The sequence below is a fragment of the Micrasema longulum genome, unplaced genomic scaffold, assembly GCF_059751315.1.
Source record: "Micrasema longulum isolate JH-2025_06_02 unplaced genomic scaffold, ASM5975131v1 h1tg000030l, whole genome shotgun sequence".
NCBI lineage: Eukaryota > Metazoa > Arthropoda > Insecta > Trichoptera > Brachycentridae > Micrasema > Micrasema longulum.
Genome location: NW_028277237.1, coordinates 255377 through 274661, shown reverse-complemented (window position 1 = coordinate 274661; position 19285 = coordinate 255377). Strand labels below are relative to the sequence as shown.

The following is a 19285-nucleotide window of genomic DNA, read 5'->3' as shown; positions in this document are numbered from 1 at the left end:
GATATTTAGATAAGAAACTTAAATAACTTCTACAAAACCATTTTTTTTCCGTCTGGAAAATTGGGAGCCGACTAAATCGATAAATCTCGTATCGAACAGAAAAATTACGACACTACGAATAATCTTATAAATTGTACAATAGCTGAAATATTATGTGCTTTATAGTTTTCATAAGTATACGCTACTAAGAGCAAAATTATTCACACGAAAAACTCGTTAAAAAATCATTATTATACAATAAATTTATTAAATTCAGATTTTTTTTTTTGATACTAAACTTTTTGAATGATATACCGCTTTAATTACCTATTGCAAAAAGGACCATTATTGAATCATGAACTTGACATTCAATACAAAACACATTGAATGCGTTACCACTCTATTAAATTATGGAACCGCAAAGCCGAAACAACGGTTAGAAAAAAACATAGACATATTTTCTACGAGATAAAAACAAAAGATAGACGAAATTTAGGAACGCACAATGTATTAAAAAATAAGCTTATTTACACGTTTTGTCAACAGTTACTTGCCGTGTTGCATAATAAAAATTCAGATTTAGATAAGTGGTAGAGACGTGTGGGAATCTGGGAATCATACAGTCGCGGATACGATAAACTAAAGTTTCTAGATATATCTACATAGACACATAATTATCCCAGGCAGTAGAAATAATGAACATTAAGTTATAATGCAAGGCTTTTAAACTTTAAACTCAACCGGCATTTTTACATATCAACAAAAGCCAATTTCGCGGTACACACCATAACATCGTTTGCCTCGTGGTATTAGCTATCATGCATTAGGTCTCGGGTTCAATTCCCACAAGCTGAATGTTTCATATTATTGAAATATCATATTTATAGATGTTTTACATCGACTATATATTACCTAGCGAGAATAGACGGTGCCAATATGTTTACTTATATTTTTATTTATTTATTTATTTTCAGTTCACAAACAGTAAAAGATATCACAATATAAGTACAATTTATAAAATAAAAAATAATAACACTAAACATCTTTCACCAATTATATGTGAACACCAATAGTCACAAAAGAAAAATTAAAAATTGTATATAGACCAAAATTTAGTTTTCATTATATGTTATTAAGGCAGTTTATTAGAATTTATATAAGGTTAATTGTAATAAAATTTAATTTAAGATAGATGCAATTTATACAATCAAATATAATTTTACTAGATTATTAATAAAGTCTCGTGGTAGTAATAAGTTTTTTTTAATGTATATTAATAATTATAGTAATAATAGTCGCAATAAAATAAATAAAAAACAATGCGTACTCTTATGGACTGCGTACTCTTAGGCGTACCTCCCCTAATATATTTTTGCTGGGACCCAAGTCCACGATTTTATCAGTCAATGGTCGATCATTGAGTATGTGAGAAAAAAATATACAAGTTAGTGACTGATGGTAAATAACTAATCGTGTTATTATTTAACGGCCAGAATTCAGTTTGATCGCACACCGCATTTTGCTTATTTGTATATTTTTTACCTTCTGCGCTGTTTTGACAACATAGTGTAATAATACTATGCTTTACTTATAATAAACGCCGATTTTTCGGCACTGAACTGGACTGAACTGAACTATGGACCTTGGAATATATCTTACCAGACTGATTATCATGTAACAAGCGATATATATTAGGTGTAGATAATATAATCAAACCTTATATTATTTATTGTTTCGGCATTTAAATTGTGGAAAAAATATTTTATATATTTAAAATAAAACACTAAAACTAAACTAGGGACGAAGGAGCATATGAAGCAAGTGAGGCTGAGCCTCACTAAGAAATCATTGCTATTCACCAGTACCTTATGTGTATTTTGCATTATATCAACACATTATGAAGATAAAAAACTAGCAACCAATATAAAAATGCTCAAAGATGCCTACAAACATGGTCCGTACTGTGTTATTTACTGTCGGTACCTACTTAACATTTACGCATATTATAATTATCCTTAAAATCTGAGCTTCACTATAAATTTGGTATCAAAGACGCCACTGAACTAAACCAAGTTTATATTTACACCTGATGATAAGTAATTCAGAATACCTGAAACTAGTAGTGTTATTATATTAAACTCGTATGTGGAAAAAATTACGAAGCGTTTTATTTTAAATAAATTTAGAATCGAACCTTTATTCGTATCCGATAGTGCGTAGGACACTGCATTGTTTAATTAAACGCAGCGTATCTCAATCATATGTAAATAGTGTAGCGAGAGATTTTTTTGAAAAATATATGTAAATCAAAAAACGTAGTGCTTTATATAATTGGTATTTCATCGCTTTATATTGTTTTTTATCATATATTATTTATGTTTAAGTAACATGTATTCTTGGCACATATATATACTTTATAATTGTATAATAAGGGTTTTTAATTTCTTACATTTGATTAGCTAGGCATTTATAATTAAGTAGTTTTAGTTTTTCTTTTTTATGTTATTGTTTTATTAGTATAGGACTACTTATGCTCTAAAGATAGAAAATCTCCCTCTTAGAACAGTATGAGCCATGTTAGATGGAGACTATCATAAACACTCCGTTTTCAGTTTACATTAATTGGTTTTATATAGATTCCCCGTTATTAAGAATGTATATTATTTTTTTTGCAATCAATTTATAATTTTTTTTTTTTTTAAATATGTAGAAGGCAAGGTGACCAGTCCCACACTTTAGGTGCTAGTCCAGGCACAGTGAAATACTCCAGTGTAAACCACCTTTTAAAAAAAAATCCAACCTTCCCAGAAATCGAACCCGGGCCCTCAAGCACGGTAAGCGAACGTGCCAACTGCCACACTACGAGGCAGACGCATCTCTTCTCGATTTCCTTTTTCAGGATTTTTACCTGAGAGCAGCCATCGAGTCAAAAACTCTCGTCCAGGATTCTGGCTATATTTCACGCACAGAACTGTATTCTTCATCCGCCCAGATACATATAAATAGAATGATAGTGATGACAAATACGTTCTTATATCAAAGCTATAATTCTAACTTACATTAGTATTAATACAGCATTACTGGATACCTTCCAAAAATATTATTTTATTTACTAAACAGCGCAATAAAACCATATTATTACTCATAAATGTATTTCCGTGTAAATTACACTCACTTCACAACTAAAAACACAAAAGTTATGAAGCACGATGGAAAGAATTGATTATAAATAAAGTTAACCGGAGAAAAAAAAACTTACATAGCCATGTCACAAAAGAGAACAGGGCAATATTACAATAATGTAATACGTCAACAATTGGTTATACCGAGCTAGTAACAGGTAGAATAATTTCCGAATTTTGGCGAGGTTTTTAGCTACATTGAATTATTTTCACTAAAAAAGTCGTTCATTGTTGACAGTATAAATGGACCTATTCAACTTTAGACTAAAAACGGTTTTTTATTAAATGTTCGTACCCAATTAAATTAAACTGCCATTGCCTATAGGAAATACAAGAAGTTGTGTATAGGTTTAAAATTTAAACACGTACCATAAATTCTAAATACATACTTTACTATTTGTTAAATGTGATTAAAAAGCCCAACGAACTTTAAATAATACTTACTGACAGATACGATTTTAGTTTACAAAAAGAGGTGTTTTTAGACACATTTAATATCAACGAAAGAACAAGTCGTTCAATATTGAAAACATGTGTATTTTCAATTACACGATTATGAATCGCAGAGCGTTAAACAGATGTTATTAACATTTGATAAATTAATAGACATGTAACATGTAAACATTGTAATCTACTCTAATTCTGTAAAAACTCACGGCTGTTATTACGAAATCGCGATTTGTATCAAGGTTTTAAAAAGTTTTTGAAAGGTTTTAAGTTGTCGATGATTTTAAATTATTTGATTAATTATTTCTTAAAATATTCATACAAACATGCAAGTGCATTAAAAAAGTTACAATTCGATTAGATTTTTATGATATTGAATTAAATTCATCATATTATTATAAAATCAGCATATAGGTTATGCTAATTTATGAATTGATAATAAAATCACCCAAGTTAATGGAAACAAATGTATACTTTGTGTTTTACATTGTGATAACAACCACAATTTTAAACCTACATATTTTTATTTTTATTCGACCGCAGTTAGTTGTTACTCTCGCTAGTAAGATTGTAATCGAATGCATCCTCACCGTGAAATTATTTGCCCATATCTAAATCAGTTGACAGTGTGTTAAGAAGCCACTTAAACTATCCAAAATAAGCCCTGTAAATGTCTAGACTTCCATATTCCCTTCTCAAAAATGTGTTCCCTGTCTGTTGCAACAAATTTAGATCTGAACAACTCTCTAAGGAGGAAATCTAGCCTGTCTACAAATATTTGGACATGCTCAAAACATTGTTTATTTATCCATTACTAAATATCTAATTTATGTACAAAACAGATTAAAATGAACTCAATAATTTTTGATTTATTTTTTATTTTAATACAATATTAACTTTATATTTTCAGAAATCATGAGAATCAAACATGTGTTTAATAAAACAATGCACAATATTATTATTTTTGCTAAATAGTTCAGACATAAAAAAATAATAAAATTAAAATAATTCGGATTATGATCCCGTGGCTAGTATGGCGGACTTACGGATCGAAGTTCCGAGGTTCAAACCCCACTCTACACCAACTTGATTAAATAGTGAGTTTTTTTATTTATACAAACACACAAAAAAAAAACGCCTCCCTAACTCTAGGAGGCCAAGAGCCCTGAGTTGAGTTGGGATACAACAACGTAATGAAAAGTGGAAGCGTGTATATTATTAAAAATTTAAAAACAAATTATTACATAAACATACATATAAACATTACTGCTGCATTGACATGTTTTTATACTTTTAAACTACTTTTAATTACTTATATTGTATATGTATGTAGAATCAATATATTGCTGCTCTTACTATAATGTGTCATTAATTTTGAAGATGTTTTTAAATTGACTTAAATTTATTGTCTTATTTAAAGATTCTTATCATCGTTTCTTTGAATCCCTTAAAATATGTATGTGTATATTTATGTTTTTCCTTTTTAAAATGTTATTATTATTTTATTTTTACATCTGAGCATGTTTTCCTTTCTTTATTTTAAATCTTAACTTATAATTACTTTTACAAATTTTCTTCATTTTTTTACATTAATTTTAATTTATAAACAACTTCTATTTATGTTTTTTTCCTTCTCTTTTTTGTACTTTAATTAATAACCTAACATATAATTAATTTATAATATGGCAACTTCACTGGTCTATTAGGTTAAGTCTAACTGTGTAAAATATAAAACTATGTAACTGTACTGTATGTTTCCCAAATAAAAGAAAATAAAAGCAGACGCAACTCCTGGACGATTAAATCAAGTTAACTTTTTTATTAACTGAATCTTTAAAATTTATAATAATTATAAAAATTTATAGGGTCTTCTCGTCTTTTAATTTTTTTTTAACTAAAAAATAAAAAAATAAATATATTTTAATAAACATCTGGACAACACGCTTAATAGTATATTAATCTATACAATATCTCGCAGAAGTCTCCTGTAATGGTTCTTCCCTAAGTTATTCATAACTCGTTGAATAATGGCCCCTAAACTGAAATATTCGGGTAAATCATAAGAACGCAAATATTTCATTAAATACAAATATGGAGGAAGGTATAAAAATCAATGGTTTCTGTAAAACGTAATCGGCAGATTAATCATAGTCTTTTATGATGTCGTGGCTTCAATAGGACGGCGCAACAACAGCCACGAAAATGTACGGATGGATGTACGACGACCCTTTTCCGGGTCGATTACTTTTAGGTTTCAATGATACGCATCGTCCCTACATCACCTGATTTAACAACTTCGTATGTTCTTAAAATTACGATGAAAATGAATCCACTTTTGCAAAATACCGACACAAAGGTCTACAAAGGGGAAAATAAAATAAAAATGCCGATATGTAAAAGAATTCTATAAATATATATAGCTAAATAATTGTAAGGAATGATAAAAAAAGCCTATTCGAGTAAAAGCGAGTTTAGTAATGAAACAAAACATATATTTATTTCAATTAAATAAACCCAACCAATCGGTTAAATATGTCCCGTATAAATCTAGTGTGTTTTTATACTAAACGCGCATGTAATAATCTACTAATACTAACGCATATGATATAATATAATATAATAATGGAGTACCACAAAGTAGCGTTCTACGACCTTTTTTATTATAAGTAAATTATTTCTGTGATCTGATTATTGAAGGCAATATTCTTACATTTGATGATGATACAGTCATTATTTTCAATAGAAATACCTGGAATGAAACCTTCCACAAAGCTAATCTCGGAATGCAAACAATTGAAGACTGGCTAGCCAATAACACCAAATGTTTAAAAAACAAAATACCTGACTTTCACTTTGAAAAAAAGTACACAAGAAAACTTAATGCTGCATTCGTGTCGGAAAGATATATTTATTTTTATAAAAATAGTGGTATTTGTTTATGTCCACAGATAAAGAAGACAGAAAACGTAAAATATTTGGGAGTTGTTATTGACCAACATCTTCGCTAGTCTCACATCTCACATAGACAACAACTGATAGACCACAGCACTCTTCGTTCGGTGTACTTTGCACTCTTCCAATCGGTGGCAACACGTGGTATAATAGGATGGGGTGGTTGCGTTCAGGCAATCTATAGATTGCTCATGATCACCCAAAAAACAATCCACTGTCTAAAGAGGTCAAAGTCCTTTCAATTAGACAAATTTAAAAAGTCATGTCTGATCTACTTTCGGGCCACTAGTAAACAAAGAACTCAGATAACTCAGAATAACCAGATCTCTAACGTGAATTATTACGTACCATAAAGTAAAACAACTTTGGCTAAGATCATATAATATAAAGTGTAATGGTCATCGCGTTTGCCCACCATGCAAGAGGTCTCGGGTTTGATTCCCGACATGGTTGATATGAAATATTTATTTAAAGGGGGGTATCACACTATAATATTTCATAGTCCCTAGACTGGTACCTGAAGCGTAAGACTGATCATCTCACCTTCATGTAACAAAAATGATCAAAATACGCTGCAAATGGTGTGCCAATGCAAAGCCCTATGCACCATTAGGTGCGGAAAGGTAATAATGAATGAATGATAATATATTTATGATATGTAGTATGAAAAGTATAAACTTAATATGTATGTATAAATTATAATAAGAATATGTATGTTTGAATATATATATATGTGTATGCTTGAATATATATGTATGTATGTTTATGAATGCATTGTAAGTGCCCTAACTCAACACTGATTTTCTAGCGAGTCGGGGCAAGTTCATAGGCATGGGTCGTTCCTGATTGTGTCACTATAAACTGTGTTCCAATAAATGTATATACAATGTTACTAAAAATAAAAATAAAATGAAAAATAATGTGCAGCGAAGCAACACGGAATAATATACATGTAAGTAAATTGACGAGTACTAGGTACGATATGCAATGAATAGCCTATTTTATTACATGTTTTGTAAATTAATGGAACCTTGTGCGAGTATCTATAAATTTTTACAAATATAATATGTACGAAAATACGCATAATGTATTTGTAATAATATTATGCCTAGGTAATGAGGTAAGAAGACGAGGTATTCATCTATTTACCAATATTGCTATTAATAATAAAAAATGTATTGGGAAAATCAATACAGGGTCAACATTTCAGGGCTCGTTCAATCAGTTTACATAGGAATCCGTAAAAAGATATTTAAAAAACGTAAAACAAAACTAAAACCAGTGCATGCTTTTTTATAGTAATACCCACCACAAATTAAAAAAATATAATCAAATTCATACAACAGGGAAAAATAATTCGATATTCGTAAGCACAAGTCGTATACAATAATCGTAACTCAAAACAATTTGCATTTTGATGTATAGTAATTTATGGAATTTTATACAAAAATATTTATGTATAAAATAAAAATGTGCGAGAATAAAGCCAGTTTTTTCGTATTAAAACGTCACGAATTCCATTCTCCAGAGAACTTAATCAATGTGAACAAGATTTAAGTTGTATGGTTATGAAGGTATAATACTATGCAAGGTCACACTTCAGCGTAATATTTATTACCTTGAATTAGTATAAGTTGTGATGGTTGTTTGGTAAAAAATGGGAAGATAAAATTAATTTTGTCACTTGTGATTTTCATAAAAAACAAAGAAAATAAATTTTGACAAAAAAGTCATTAAATAAAGAAATACTCTTACCATTTCTCTTTTGAGTACAGCTAGTTGTGTATCCAGGGTGGTGGTTTTCCTCGGCTGTCTGTGTGTGTCCCCGTTGAGGGCGGGCTGCTCCGTCCTGGGGACCTGTCCATAGCGCAGGCTAGCCGGGGTCCGTGCCGGCACGGGCGGCGGGGGCGGCTGGCTCTGCGGAGGTCCCCCTGGCACGGGGCCGCTCTCCGACACGTTGAACCCGCTCAGGCTCTTCGGCAAGGGGGGGAGACCTTGCAGCGACGACATCTTAAGATTGGAGAAGTACTGCTCCTTTAGCCTAGAAACCAAAGACGGCGATAGGGAATACGAGCTCTCTGAATAAAAGTTATTGTCTTCCAAACAAATCCCGGAGTCGTCTACGGGAGAAGAAGGATCTTCGATAACGATCTGGCAGCTGGAATAGCGAACTTGCCGCCCGTTATCTTCCACCTGAACCCAGTCCGAATGCTGGATGTTCTGTGTTTCCGCACTTATACTATCGGGGCTAGAAGACCCGAGATGTGTTGAGGGTTGCCTTTGCCTTTTGTTCACATTACCCTTAAAGGCTTCGCGTCTCATATCTTCGAGTTCCGCGATGAGCAATTCGTGATTAGCGATATCGTTCAGGCGGTTTTTTTTAGATTCGACGTGGTTTATTTTGGTTGAAATACTATTGATTGTTCTAAATACAGGGGACTCGTCATGAGCGATGGAGTCGTTGGTTAGGGAAGTATCGCTATTTATAAATAAAATTGTTTTTCCAGTGTCGGATCCACTACTATCACTGCCGCAACTACTGACACTGTTTTTGTGAGGTTTTGATGTTTTATTTTCGTAAGAAATTTTAACAAAATTAACCCGATCTTCATTAGTGGACGATAAAACTTTAAAGTCTTCGAGTTTTTCATCTTTCTCGAGAGTCCCACCATTTTCAAATACTTTTGTGGTATTTTCAGCTATGGCTTTATCTTTCGATCCGTTTTCATATTTGAGTAACAACGCATCATTTTTAGCGGATATTATTTCGGAAATTAATTTTTCGGTTAGACACGTCTTATCGATTTCGCGAAAATCTGAACCTTCGCGGTTGTTTTTGAGAAAAACATCCCTATTGGATTTATCGAGATGTTCTTCGGAGCCAGTCTTTTTCTTGAAAGAAAAAGTCTCGGTAATTTTAGCATCAGGAGTCGTTGGTGAATTTATATTACCGACTTTTTTTGCGGGTGGAGGCGGTTTACCGGAAGGCAACGATGGGGGGATGCATTTTTTGAAAAACATGGGACTCGATAATTTATGGGGAGTCGATGATTGGTAAATAACTGGTCGCGAGGTCGAATTGTTTAGTTCTTCGCAACTAGCCGAAAGTTTCCGCAAAGAAAATCCATCCCCAGAACCATGAGATCGAGCTACCTTATCTTCAATTTGTTTTTTCGTAGGTTTAGGAGAAATTGGAGGAGGGGGTGCCCTTCTCACTGGGATGGCCTTCTCAGCAAAACTGTTAGATTTAACCACCTTCACTACAGGCTTCGCCTCTAAAGCCTTCTCTTTATCTGAATTCATTAACACGCTACATAGAGATCTGACGACTGACTGACTGGAATGATTTTTTACAGATTCCTCTTGACGATAGTTCATAGACATCGGATCTTGGGTTTTGACTTTTGGCGATTGAGGTATCGGGATATGAGATTTAACTCCTCCGCTTTTGTTATTAGACGTTTCATCCTTATCTTTATTTTTTTTATCGTCAGAGTTTTTCTTTTCGTTCATGACGTCTCGTATGAAAGACTTAACCCGAGATAAACCATTGAGCTTAGGTGAAGGCATTTTATTAGTATTCGGTTTAGGACTGTCGAGCGAAGGAGGGTTATCAACCACCTTGGGTGCCAGATCTTTCTGGAGTCCAGGAGGCAGGACGGGGGCTGGCACCTTGCGGGACCTGGCGAGGGCGTCCGCCACTAAGCTCCTATCTGGGCGTGGAGGGACGGGGGGTGGTCGAGCCATCTTCACCCCGTTATTACTTACTTGAGTGCCTCCGCGCATGGTTAGCATGCCGCAATCACACCACTAACTGAACTGATTTAAATTTTGATAGCGCCATAAATTATATTAAGTCTACGGCCATTACTAGTTTGTAACGGCGAAATAAGACTTCTTGCGCAAACGGAAAATCACGACGCGGATCGAGGCTTATTTAAATATGTCACACGTTAAACATTTGAATGATAGGTGTGAGATGATTTTAGATTTGTGTTTTTAACATTGTTGATGGATTTTGGTGATTCACAAACTAGGAAAACAATTATTATGGTTGCTTAAATAAATAGTTACACAATAAGTTTTAATAATGATCATTCACAGTTCACTTCAGCCGAGGAAAACTATTTTGCGTCTTGCATTTTACCGTTGCAATTATTTATTACGAATCGTATTATCTGCCGTGTTTACCAACTCAAAGTTACTTCTGTATTGTTTCGCGTTAAATAAAAACATAAAGGTATCACTGACAATACACTGGCATTACGATATATGGGATTGTAAATAATAACGAACGTCGAACTGCGGACCTTGGGAGGTGTGACAACTTTTTGGTGTTTCGTTCGAATTGCGCGAGTAATATCGAACTGGGAAAGAAAGGCGACAGCGCGACAGCCTGACTCGCTGCCTCCCGCCAACTGACTGGCACTGGCACTCTTGACTCGCGACTGTCGAGTGACTAAGTTTACTAGCGGAGTGGCGCGTTCCAATGGACGGAGTGAGTCAACAGTACGGTGAGGGTCTGCTCGGGCCCAGGTACTATTGAGGACCTCGCTACCCGGGGTCTCGGTGACATGACTGACGTCACTAGATGCATTGTTCGCGGTCCATTCAATATTATTATTGGATGTCACCGTAGGATATTATGAATTATGTATTTTTTATTACTCCACAATAAGATGTATCAGGCGCATTTATTCTACAGAATGATATATTGAGCCAAAGTGATTTGCAATAATTGACCTAATGATATCAATCATCATTATAAATTAATTTTCTAAATCCAATTGGATTCTTGCGAAACCCCAATAAGCATTAAGTATTATTTATTCATAACAGAAAATATTTAAAAAAAATAAATATAGTGAAATGTAAAAAAAAATTAAAAATTGAAGAAGTTAAAAGATGTATACTTTTATAATGAAAAATGAAAAAAAACTTAAAAAGGAAACAAATTTTGTCCATTTTTAATAATAACGGATACATTTTAAAATAATATTTTGTACATGTCCAAATGTTTATAGAATTCTAGATTTCACATTTTAGGGAATAATTAAGATTAAAATTTATTGCAACAGAGAGGGAAAACATTTTTGAGAAACTGGTAAAAAAAAAATATAAAATTGAAAAGTATTTTCAGGCGTTGCCTAGTAGGTGAAATAATTCACCCAGATGAATCATACCCACATTAATAAAGGTTTCACCTTTTTTACTTTACCGAAATCAACAGATGGAAGAGATGTGGATGTTTAAACATTGGCAGAATGGCGAATGTTACACAGCGTGGTCACTAAAACCAGCCAATGACAGGTAAATGACAGGTAGAGTCCTGTAAATGCCTAGACTTATTATTATACCATATTCTTTCCTTCATGTTATATTCATATTCCTTTTCAAAAATATTTTCCCTCCCTGTTTCGAAAATTTTCAAAATATAATTTAATAAAGTTACTTTTGTGAGTGCCCATCTTCAGGGAAACAGATTATAAAACCATTTTTGTTACCATTAAGTCTGTAAAAAATCGAACAATTCAGAATTTTTATTATTATACGTCTAATCATATTATATCGAGGCTATACTGACAGCAACAGTCTTCATATATTTCAAATATTTTTAAATATAGGTGCAAGATGTTGATTTAAAACTTTCCGCTATGCCTAGAATAAAGATTACTCTTTCAAAGTTTTAATTTATTTTTTTTTTAATTGTGGGAGAAATAATGCGCTGAAGAATAAAAAAGCTTTAAATGCGATTATCTCGGAACTTGTTTTAATGACCTATGCAATGCATTCTGTTAGTAAAGCCTCGATACTATTTTATTTTTAAAATTTTAATGGCGTGTCACGATATTATTTTATCCCCTAATAATCTTTGCTTGGCTGATTCAATTGATCGTCATTCAATAAGTTTTTAGGTTATGCATCTTGATAGTAAAGACACAAACCATTTTAGAGTAGATTTTATAAACTTCTTTGAAATACAAGTGTGTACATAATATATTTTATTATAGAACCTAAATATGGAGTTCAATAATTATAATAAAATTGTCAAAATCGACATGCGGCTATTGATTCTGTAAAATAATTACTGTAGGTTACAAATTATGACTAAATTTAGTTTTGTTTTTATTTTTAACATTCAATTGAATAATTAAATGTACAATTTAAGAAAATTATTAAAGAGGCTAAAGTAATACAAACAGAGATAAATTCTTATTTGAATAGAACTCAAATAATCGTCTACATCTGTGTTTCCACCGAAGGGGCATAAGGCCTCAGAGGTGGGACACCACGCTTCAGAGATGAGACACGTCTACATTCCACATATAAAGGGGAATACTTATCGGTCATACGAAAAAACGCCTGAGATCTACAAAATTGAAATATATGCTAAATTGTACTTAAAATAGAATGAAACCCGTTACTTTTTTTTAAAAAGAATAACCCGCTAGGCCTCTATTTAAGAGGCTTGTCAGCAGGTGGGAAAGAGGGGATATGGAAGGAGGTAAAGAAAAATTCACAACACCCAGACCAATTGAGAAAAAAATCTTTCATGGATTTTTTTCTTGCAACTGGCGGGAATTGAACCCGCGACACCAGTTTCACAGTCGGCCGTCTAATCAACTGCGCCACGACGCCTGTCAATTTCAATAATTATCTAAAAACACAAAAACTGTGCAGGATGTAGCTGTAGATGTTGTATTGGTACCGGGCCCAAGCTGTATAATTGTATTGTGGTATTTTGATAGTACGTTGTTATAGATATGTCAATGCGCGGAAGACGTGTCTATAAAGGGCACCATACACATATTTATTTTATTCTACTTAATTACATTTTCAATTTCTGTTTTGTAATTATTTCAGTTATAATATATGTATTAGAATAGGTTTTATTTCATTTTATTAGGGGTTCATATGTTTACAAACATATTACAAGATGAATTGAAAAATTACTTGCTGTTAAATTAAAAAAGATGCCGGTGGGGCATCTGAATTTTGAAAAGACTACGGTGGGGCATGGCATAAAGAAGGCTGGGAAACACTGGTCTACATTAACTAAAAAGTTATGAATTTACACTATGAAGAATTTTTAATATTGAAGATATTTTAAGCAATAGGTAATTTATAAAAAACTAGAAGTGTACATTAGTTATTTATAAGAAAAATATCACTAGTATGAACAGTTTTTCCTGCATTGTCATGTAATTGGTAGCGCATGTTGGCTCACCATGCGGAAGTACTAGCTTTGATTCCTTTGAAATGTATTTATCACAATAATATCTAATATATAAACTCTAGACGGGTATCCAATTTATATACAACTGTTTAAAATATTTGCAGTTAAGTCCAAAAGAAATTGGTAGTGATCCCGGTATGATAGTCAAAAAAGATTTACTTCTAACCATCAACTACGGTCCAATCGGAGGTGAAATATTTTTAAAAAAAAGTTATGATGTGTACATTTAAGTAGATCCTATGAGAAAAAGTGTTTTTGAATGTGTTAAAAGAAGTATCAAGACAACAATTACGTGTAGATAAGAGCAAGAACAGAGTGTAGTAACTAGGGTATTTTTAATAACATTAAATTTATCCAAGTTAGGGTTGGTTGCATAAAAAAGTTTAAATTCATATTTGAGGCACTAACTACGTAATTATCTATTTTGAATAATTTATTTATGTGTATTTACTTTCTGAAAAATCACTTAATTAAAATGAATGTTTTTTTATGCCGTGAAAAAGAAGCTCGTTTTAATTAAGTGACTTTCTACAAAATAAATATTTACCTAGTAAAATTATTGAAATAAAAGCAACTTTTTATTAATCATAGAACTAAATAAATCAAATTAAAGAAATGGGCTATGTATGTGGGATAAAAAGTTGGCCAAAGCAACCCATTTCGCCCATTTAAAAAAAAAAGTCATTTTGATTTGATTTTAACCTAAATATGATACAACCTTTTTTCAATGTAGCTGGCAAACATAAATTTTAAAATATGAAAATACTTACTTGAGACACGTAATAGGATCCAATGTAAAAACTCGGGGAAATAGAGGTGAGTAGCAAAAACGTTCTCCACTTTAAGTATTTAATTGAAAAGTTTGATATATTTTTATTTATTTATTGTTTATTTTATCCCGAACTTGATTTAATTGGATTATTTATTGTTAAACTTCCACTCTTGTCGACACATGGGGCATTGATGGTGGACGGGCTGAGAGTGGATCCACTTGACGATGCAGTGCATGTGGAAGCAGTGCGAGCACGCGCCCCACACCAAGGGACAGTCGTCCCCCGGGAGCTTGCAGTCGGGACAGCAGCCGTCGAAGGGCATACGGCAGATACCACAATTTTCGTCGTTGGCTATCCAACGCCAAGTTGCTACTCCGGTCCAGCCTGAATAAAATAAAGCATAATAAATTTTTCATTTAAAGCAAGACTGCGATCAATAAAGAGCTTCCTCAAAGTAACAAATTTAAAAAAATATATACATATTTTCATTCTTAACCTACATATTTAAATTTTGGGCCCATTTTCAACGAGCTGTAAATAACAAATAAAAAAAAAGGAGATGGATACCTATGCAGAAAAACGCTGAGAGGATCTCTGGAGAGAGAAAATCGATGAAAGGCTATGGATAATGCGATTGGAAAAACCAAACACTGTGCACAGTTTGGATTTCCCTACGTGGACAGTTCTGAACAGACAAGGGTAGGGGTGACTAGGTGAAAAATAAGCAACAGATGTGGAACTTTCTATAGGGAAATGACACGAGCTGCAATGGCGGAGAGGTGCAGGATGTACCTCATCTGCTCCGATGTCCACAAATGCGTATTACTTATAAAAAGCCTGATTTGAGGATAGCAAATGACAAAGCGATATCCATCGCTGCATACTAGAGTGGAAGGTCTGAGGTCCAGTTCTTTGAAGTAAGTATTTACGGAAAAAATTCTAATGTATGAAGCCTATGTAAAATATTAAAATATGTTATATGCAACTACTACGGGGAACAGGAAATCAAAATGACATAAAAAAACTACAAAGACAGCAAACTAAAATATTAAAGTTAGTATATGACCTCCCCTATCTAACAGCAACTGAATAACTCTTTGAACAAACTAAGCAATTGTATGTAACTGAACCCTTTAAACTAGAATCCTTTAGAGAAAAAATTAAGCAATTTACTATGTAGTCTCGTGGTGAAGTAATCTGTAAGTTTATGGGTGACATATATACATATTACAACAGAGATCAATAATAATTTCGAGAAGGGAATATGGATGTCTAGGCATTTACAGGTTTTACGACCTGTAATGGGCTGGTATAAGTAAGTGGCTACTTTACACAAGAAGTGGCTACTTTTACACACATTGTACCATTTACCATTCGTTTTTGTTAAAACATTTATCTACTGATTTTTATGAAATAATAGATTTTAAACCTTTTATTATGTGGGTAAGATTCTTCAGAATATATTTTTACTTATGCCTGAAAGGAGTTTTTCATTTTTATATTTTTCTTAGACCACTTGGTTTAATCAACAATACTTTTAGTATTTCCAAATGTTTGCAGGCACGAAATGGATTTTACCCCTGGGGAGTTATCAAGGTTGACCTATTGTTTCTTTGGTGGTAAAAAAAAATGAGCCAAGAGATCTCAGTTTTGAGAAAAAAACATTTTAAAGGTAAGGTATTTAAAAAAAGCTAGTTAACAAAAAATGTGTCTTTCCTCAAACTGATATATATTTATTCTAGGTTAGTTAATAATTAAAATGAGTAACTTAAATTTTAGGAAATTACTAGATATACCAGAAATTTAAAAAGAAAATGTTGCAAAAAGTTTATTAAAAAAAGATACAAGGTTTTTTCACCGCCAAGAGACAAGATAGTACAATTTATTGTTTTATTTACAATTTTAGTAACAACTAAAGTTTTTTTTTGAATGAGTTATTTTGAAGACACTAGATATTATTAAAAATTTAAATTTACAATGATCATTAAAATTTGGTAGGTGTAATGATCAATTTTGAGTTAAGTATTTACAACTTTTCTTAAAATAACAGGTTCTATTTAGTCACAAAGACACGTATCTCGATGACACTTTATTTGAAGCTTGAAAAGTAATAGCTTTGAAAGGTATTAATTGTATTCTCATTTTTGTATCGTATCACACGGTTATTATCTGTGTATTACAAAATCGAGATACGTTTTTGTGTAACTAAGGGGACGATAGGTATATAGCATTTGCGGGAAGTTTTACTGAGTCACTTTTTTGCAAAGAAAATTGCAGCCGAAAGTCACCGTTTGCTCGTGGAATTATATGGCAAACATGCTATTGCGAAATCACAGTGTTTCGAGTGATTTCAAAGCTTTAAAAGAGGCGATTTTGATATCATATAAGACAAAGAGCGGCCTGGACAGCCGAAAAAGTTTGAAGATGAAGACCAGAATGGAGTTGTGTATTATGAGCTTCTAAAACCGGGTGAAACCGTTACTGAAGAGCTGTACCTACAACAACTAATTCGTTTAAAGAGAGCATTGAAGGAATAACAGCCAGAATGGGAGACCAGACACGAGACATTGATTTTCCAACATGACAATGCTCGGCCACATGTTGCTCAACCCGTTAAAAAGTATTTGGAAAATAGCGTCTGGAAACTTCTGACCCACCCGCCAAATAGTCCAGACTTGGTGCCTTCTGACTTCCATTTGTTTCAGTCGATGCAGAGTGCACTTTCCGGAATACGTTTCACTTTAGTCCAAGGCATCAAAAATTGGCTCGATTCGTTCTTTGATTCAAAAGATGACCGGTTTCTTTGGAATGGCATTCACAAATTGATATAAAGATGGGGTAATGTTGTAACTTCCGATGGACAATACTTTGAATAACAGAATTGTATAAGAATATCTTTAATAAAAGCTCAAAATTCCTAAAAAAATCCGGTTTTTAAGTTATAGACCCAATATAATTCTACGTACGCAATGTTAAATTCATTTAATTTGACGCGTGATAATCTAATTTAATCGCTGAACATTCTAAACTGTAAATAGTTATTGAATAATAATGTGTCATTCGAGAAATGGATTCGTGATGATGACCAATGGAAAATTCATGTGTCAATTCAATTCAATGATAAGTTTCTCTGGATTGGCACAAGAAGCATACTGATAGTCCAACATAATAAATTTTCACCTAATAAAATAAAACACAATGCTGAAATTGGTACACTCATTCTGTAACAGAATATTACTAGTTGTGAATAAGGATAAAGAAGAGGAATCGCAGTGAAAACACAATTCACAGAAAAAGCCCAAAAGGAGCATGTTGGATGATTCGGATACGTAATGTACACAGAAATATATGAGTAATGAACAATGTGGAAGGTTCCGAGCGTACTTAATAGAGGTGCATACGAGATAGTACCAATTATATTATATTATTTCAATTTAGAATTGAATAATAAATTAAGCCAGTTAATGCTATGGCTTTTCATGTTCTTGTGAGAATAAAACGGTTTTAAAACTTACTTTTAATTTTCACTTTCATTGTAAAAAATATAATTTCGAAGCAACAAAACTATTTCAGGTAACGACATTGAACAAATTTACAGGAAGTAAAATTATTATATTTTGAAACATTAACGAGAAACCACAATCCGGACAGAGTTTTTCTAAGCAATTAACTGTCACTTTGATCCATAGAAACATCAAACAAAATAGAAATGCTGTTTTAGGATATTTGAAAAAAAAAGTATCTACTCAGTAAAATACGGTAACTATTTTTTCAAATGACATAATCGGTAAATAGCGAAAATTAAAATAATAAAAAATCCAAAAGAACACAGTGCTACCGTTTTAAGTGATAGCAAAACAATAATAAGGGTGGTGGTCTATGTAGTACAATAAAAAAATACGCACCACGGCAAATATATTTTACGTGAAACTATTTTATTTAGAATTTAAATTTTTGACACTACTACGACTACTACCATCGTCATTTCACTGTTATGTAGGTGTAGGCAGATAAAATGAACCACCACACATGTCTGACCTGACATAAATTCCTAGCTTTTTCCATATTCATTCATATTGTCATACATGCCCTTCAGTTGAATCTGCTTTGACATGACCAGACGTGAGATTTTGATGTATCTGATCATGCCACGTCTTTCTTGGTCATCCGAGTCCTAGGTTATCATTCTTTTTCACCAAATATATATTTTTTACCATTATTTCATCATCCATTCGTTCTTAATGACCAAACCATCTTTTCAATTCGATATGATTTATTAGGAACTGAATTTTAGAAAATATGTACCCTCATATTCAAAAGTTTTAGAGTATAAATAATAAAATATGGTTTAATTTTATTTATAAAACTCTTGAACAAACAATAAATACGTATTTTAATGACTGCTTTGTTCATGCAATTACTTTAAATTAAGTTAAGCGTCGTTTTATTCGTGGTCTTAAAATTAGAATTGATCTAAATGTACGTAAATTAATGTTTGTTTCTTTGTTCGGGATAAACTAAAAAAAAACTACTGGACCAATTTAAGTGTGATTTTTTGCAAAATGATCAGTGTTGTCTTAGAAAGGAAAGGCTTATAACTATTAAAATTTTTGATCTGACCAGTAGAAAAAATTAGAATGGTTTGATTATTAATAAAAGTTAAAAATCGGAAGATAATAATTTTGAAAAAAAATAAAAATATACGGAAATAGAGA

General features: G+C 32.4%; 2 protein-coding genes across 3 annotated transcripts in view; both read right to left on the bottom strand.

Annotated features, from left to right (window-relative positions):
• The window catches only part of lmgB (lemming B), a 90290-nt gene extending 75583 nt beyond the window's left edge, over nt 1-14707 (bottom strand). Inside the window, exons 1-2 of one of the 2 annotated variants that reach the window (XM_088224038.1) lie at nt 14568-14707; nt 8316-8601 (exon numbers count right to left, since the gene is read on the bottom strand). In XM_088224038.1, the coding sequence (XP_088080164.1) occupies nt 8316-8570 (255 nt within the window). In that variant the 5' untranslated portion in view covers nt 8571-8601; nt 14568-14707. Of the gene's footprint in view, nt 1-8315; nt 11033-14567 lie in introns of those variants that run through there. The other variant, XM_088224027.1, reaches the window with a different exon arrangement.
• An 8-nt stretch (nt 14708-14715) lies between these two features.
• Nucleotides 14716-18234, bottom strand: lmgA (anaphase promoting complex subunit lemming A). The gene is made up of 2 exons (XM_088224088.1): nt 18086-18234; nt 14716-14954 (listed from the first exon to the last, which is right to left on the bottom strand). Exons 1-2 carry the CDS (start codon nt 18102-18104, stop codon nt 14716-14718), a joined length of 258 nt encoding a protein of 85 aa, XP_088080214.1. The 5' UTR covers nt 18105-18234.
• Nucleotides 18235-19285: the final 1051 nt, after the last annotated feature.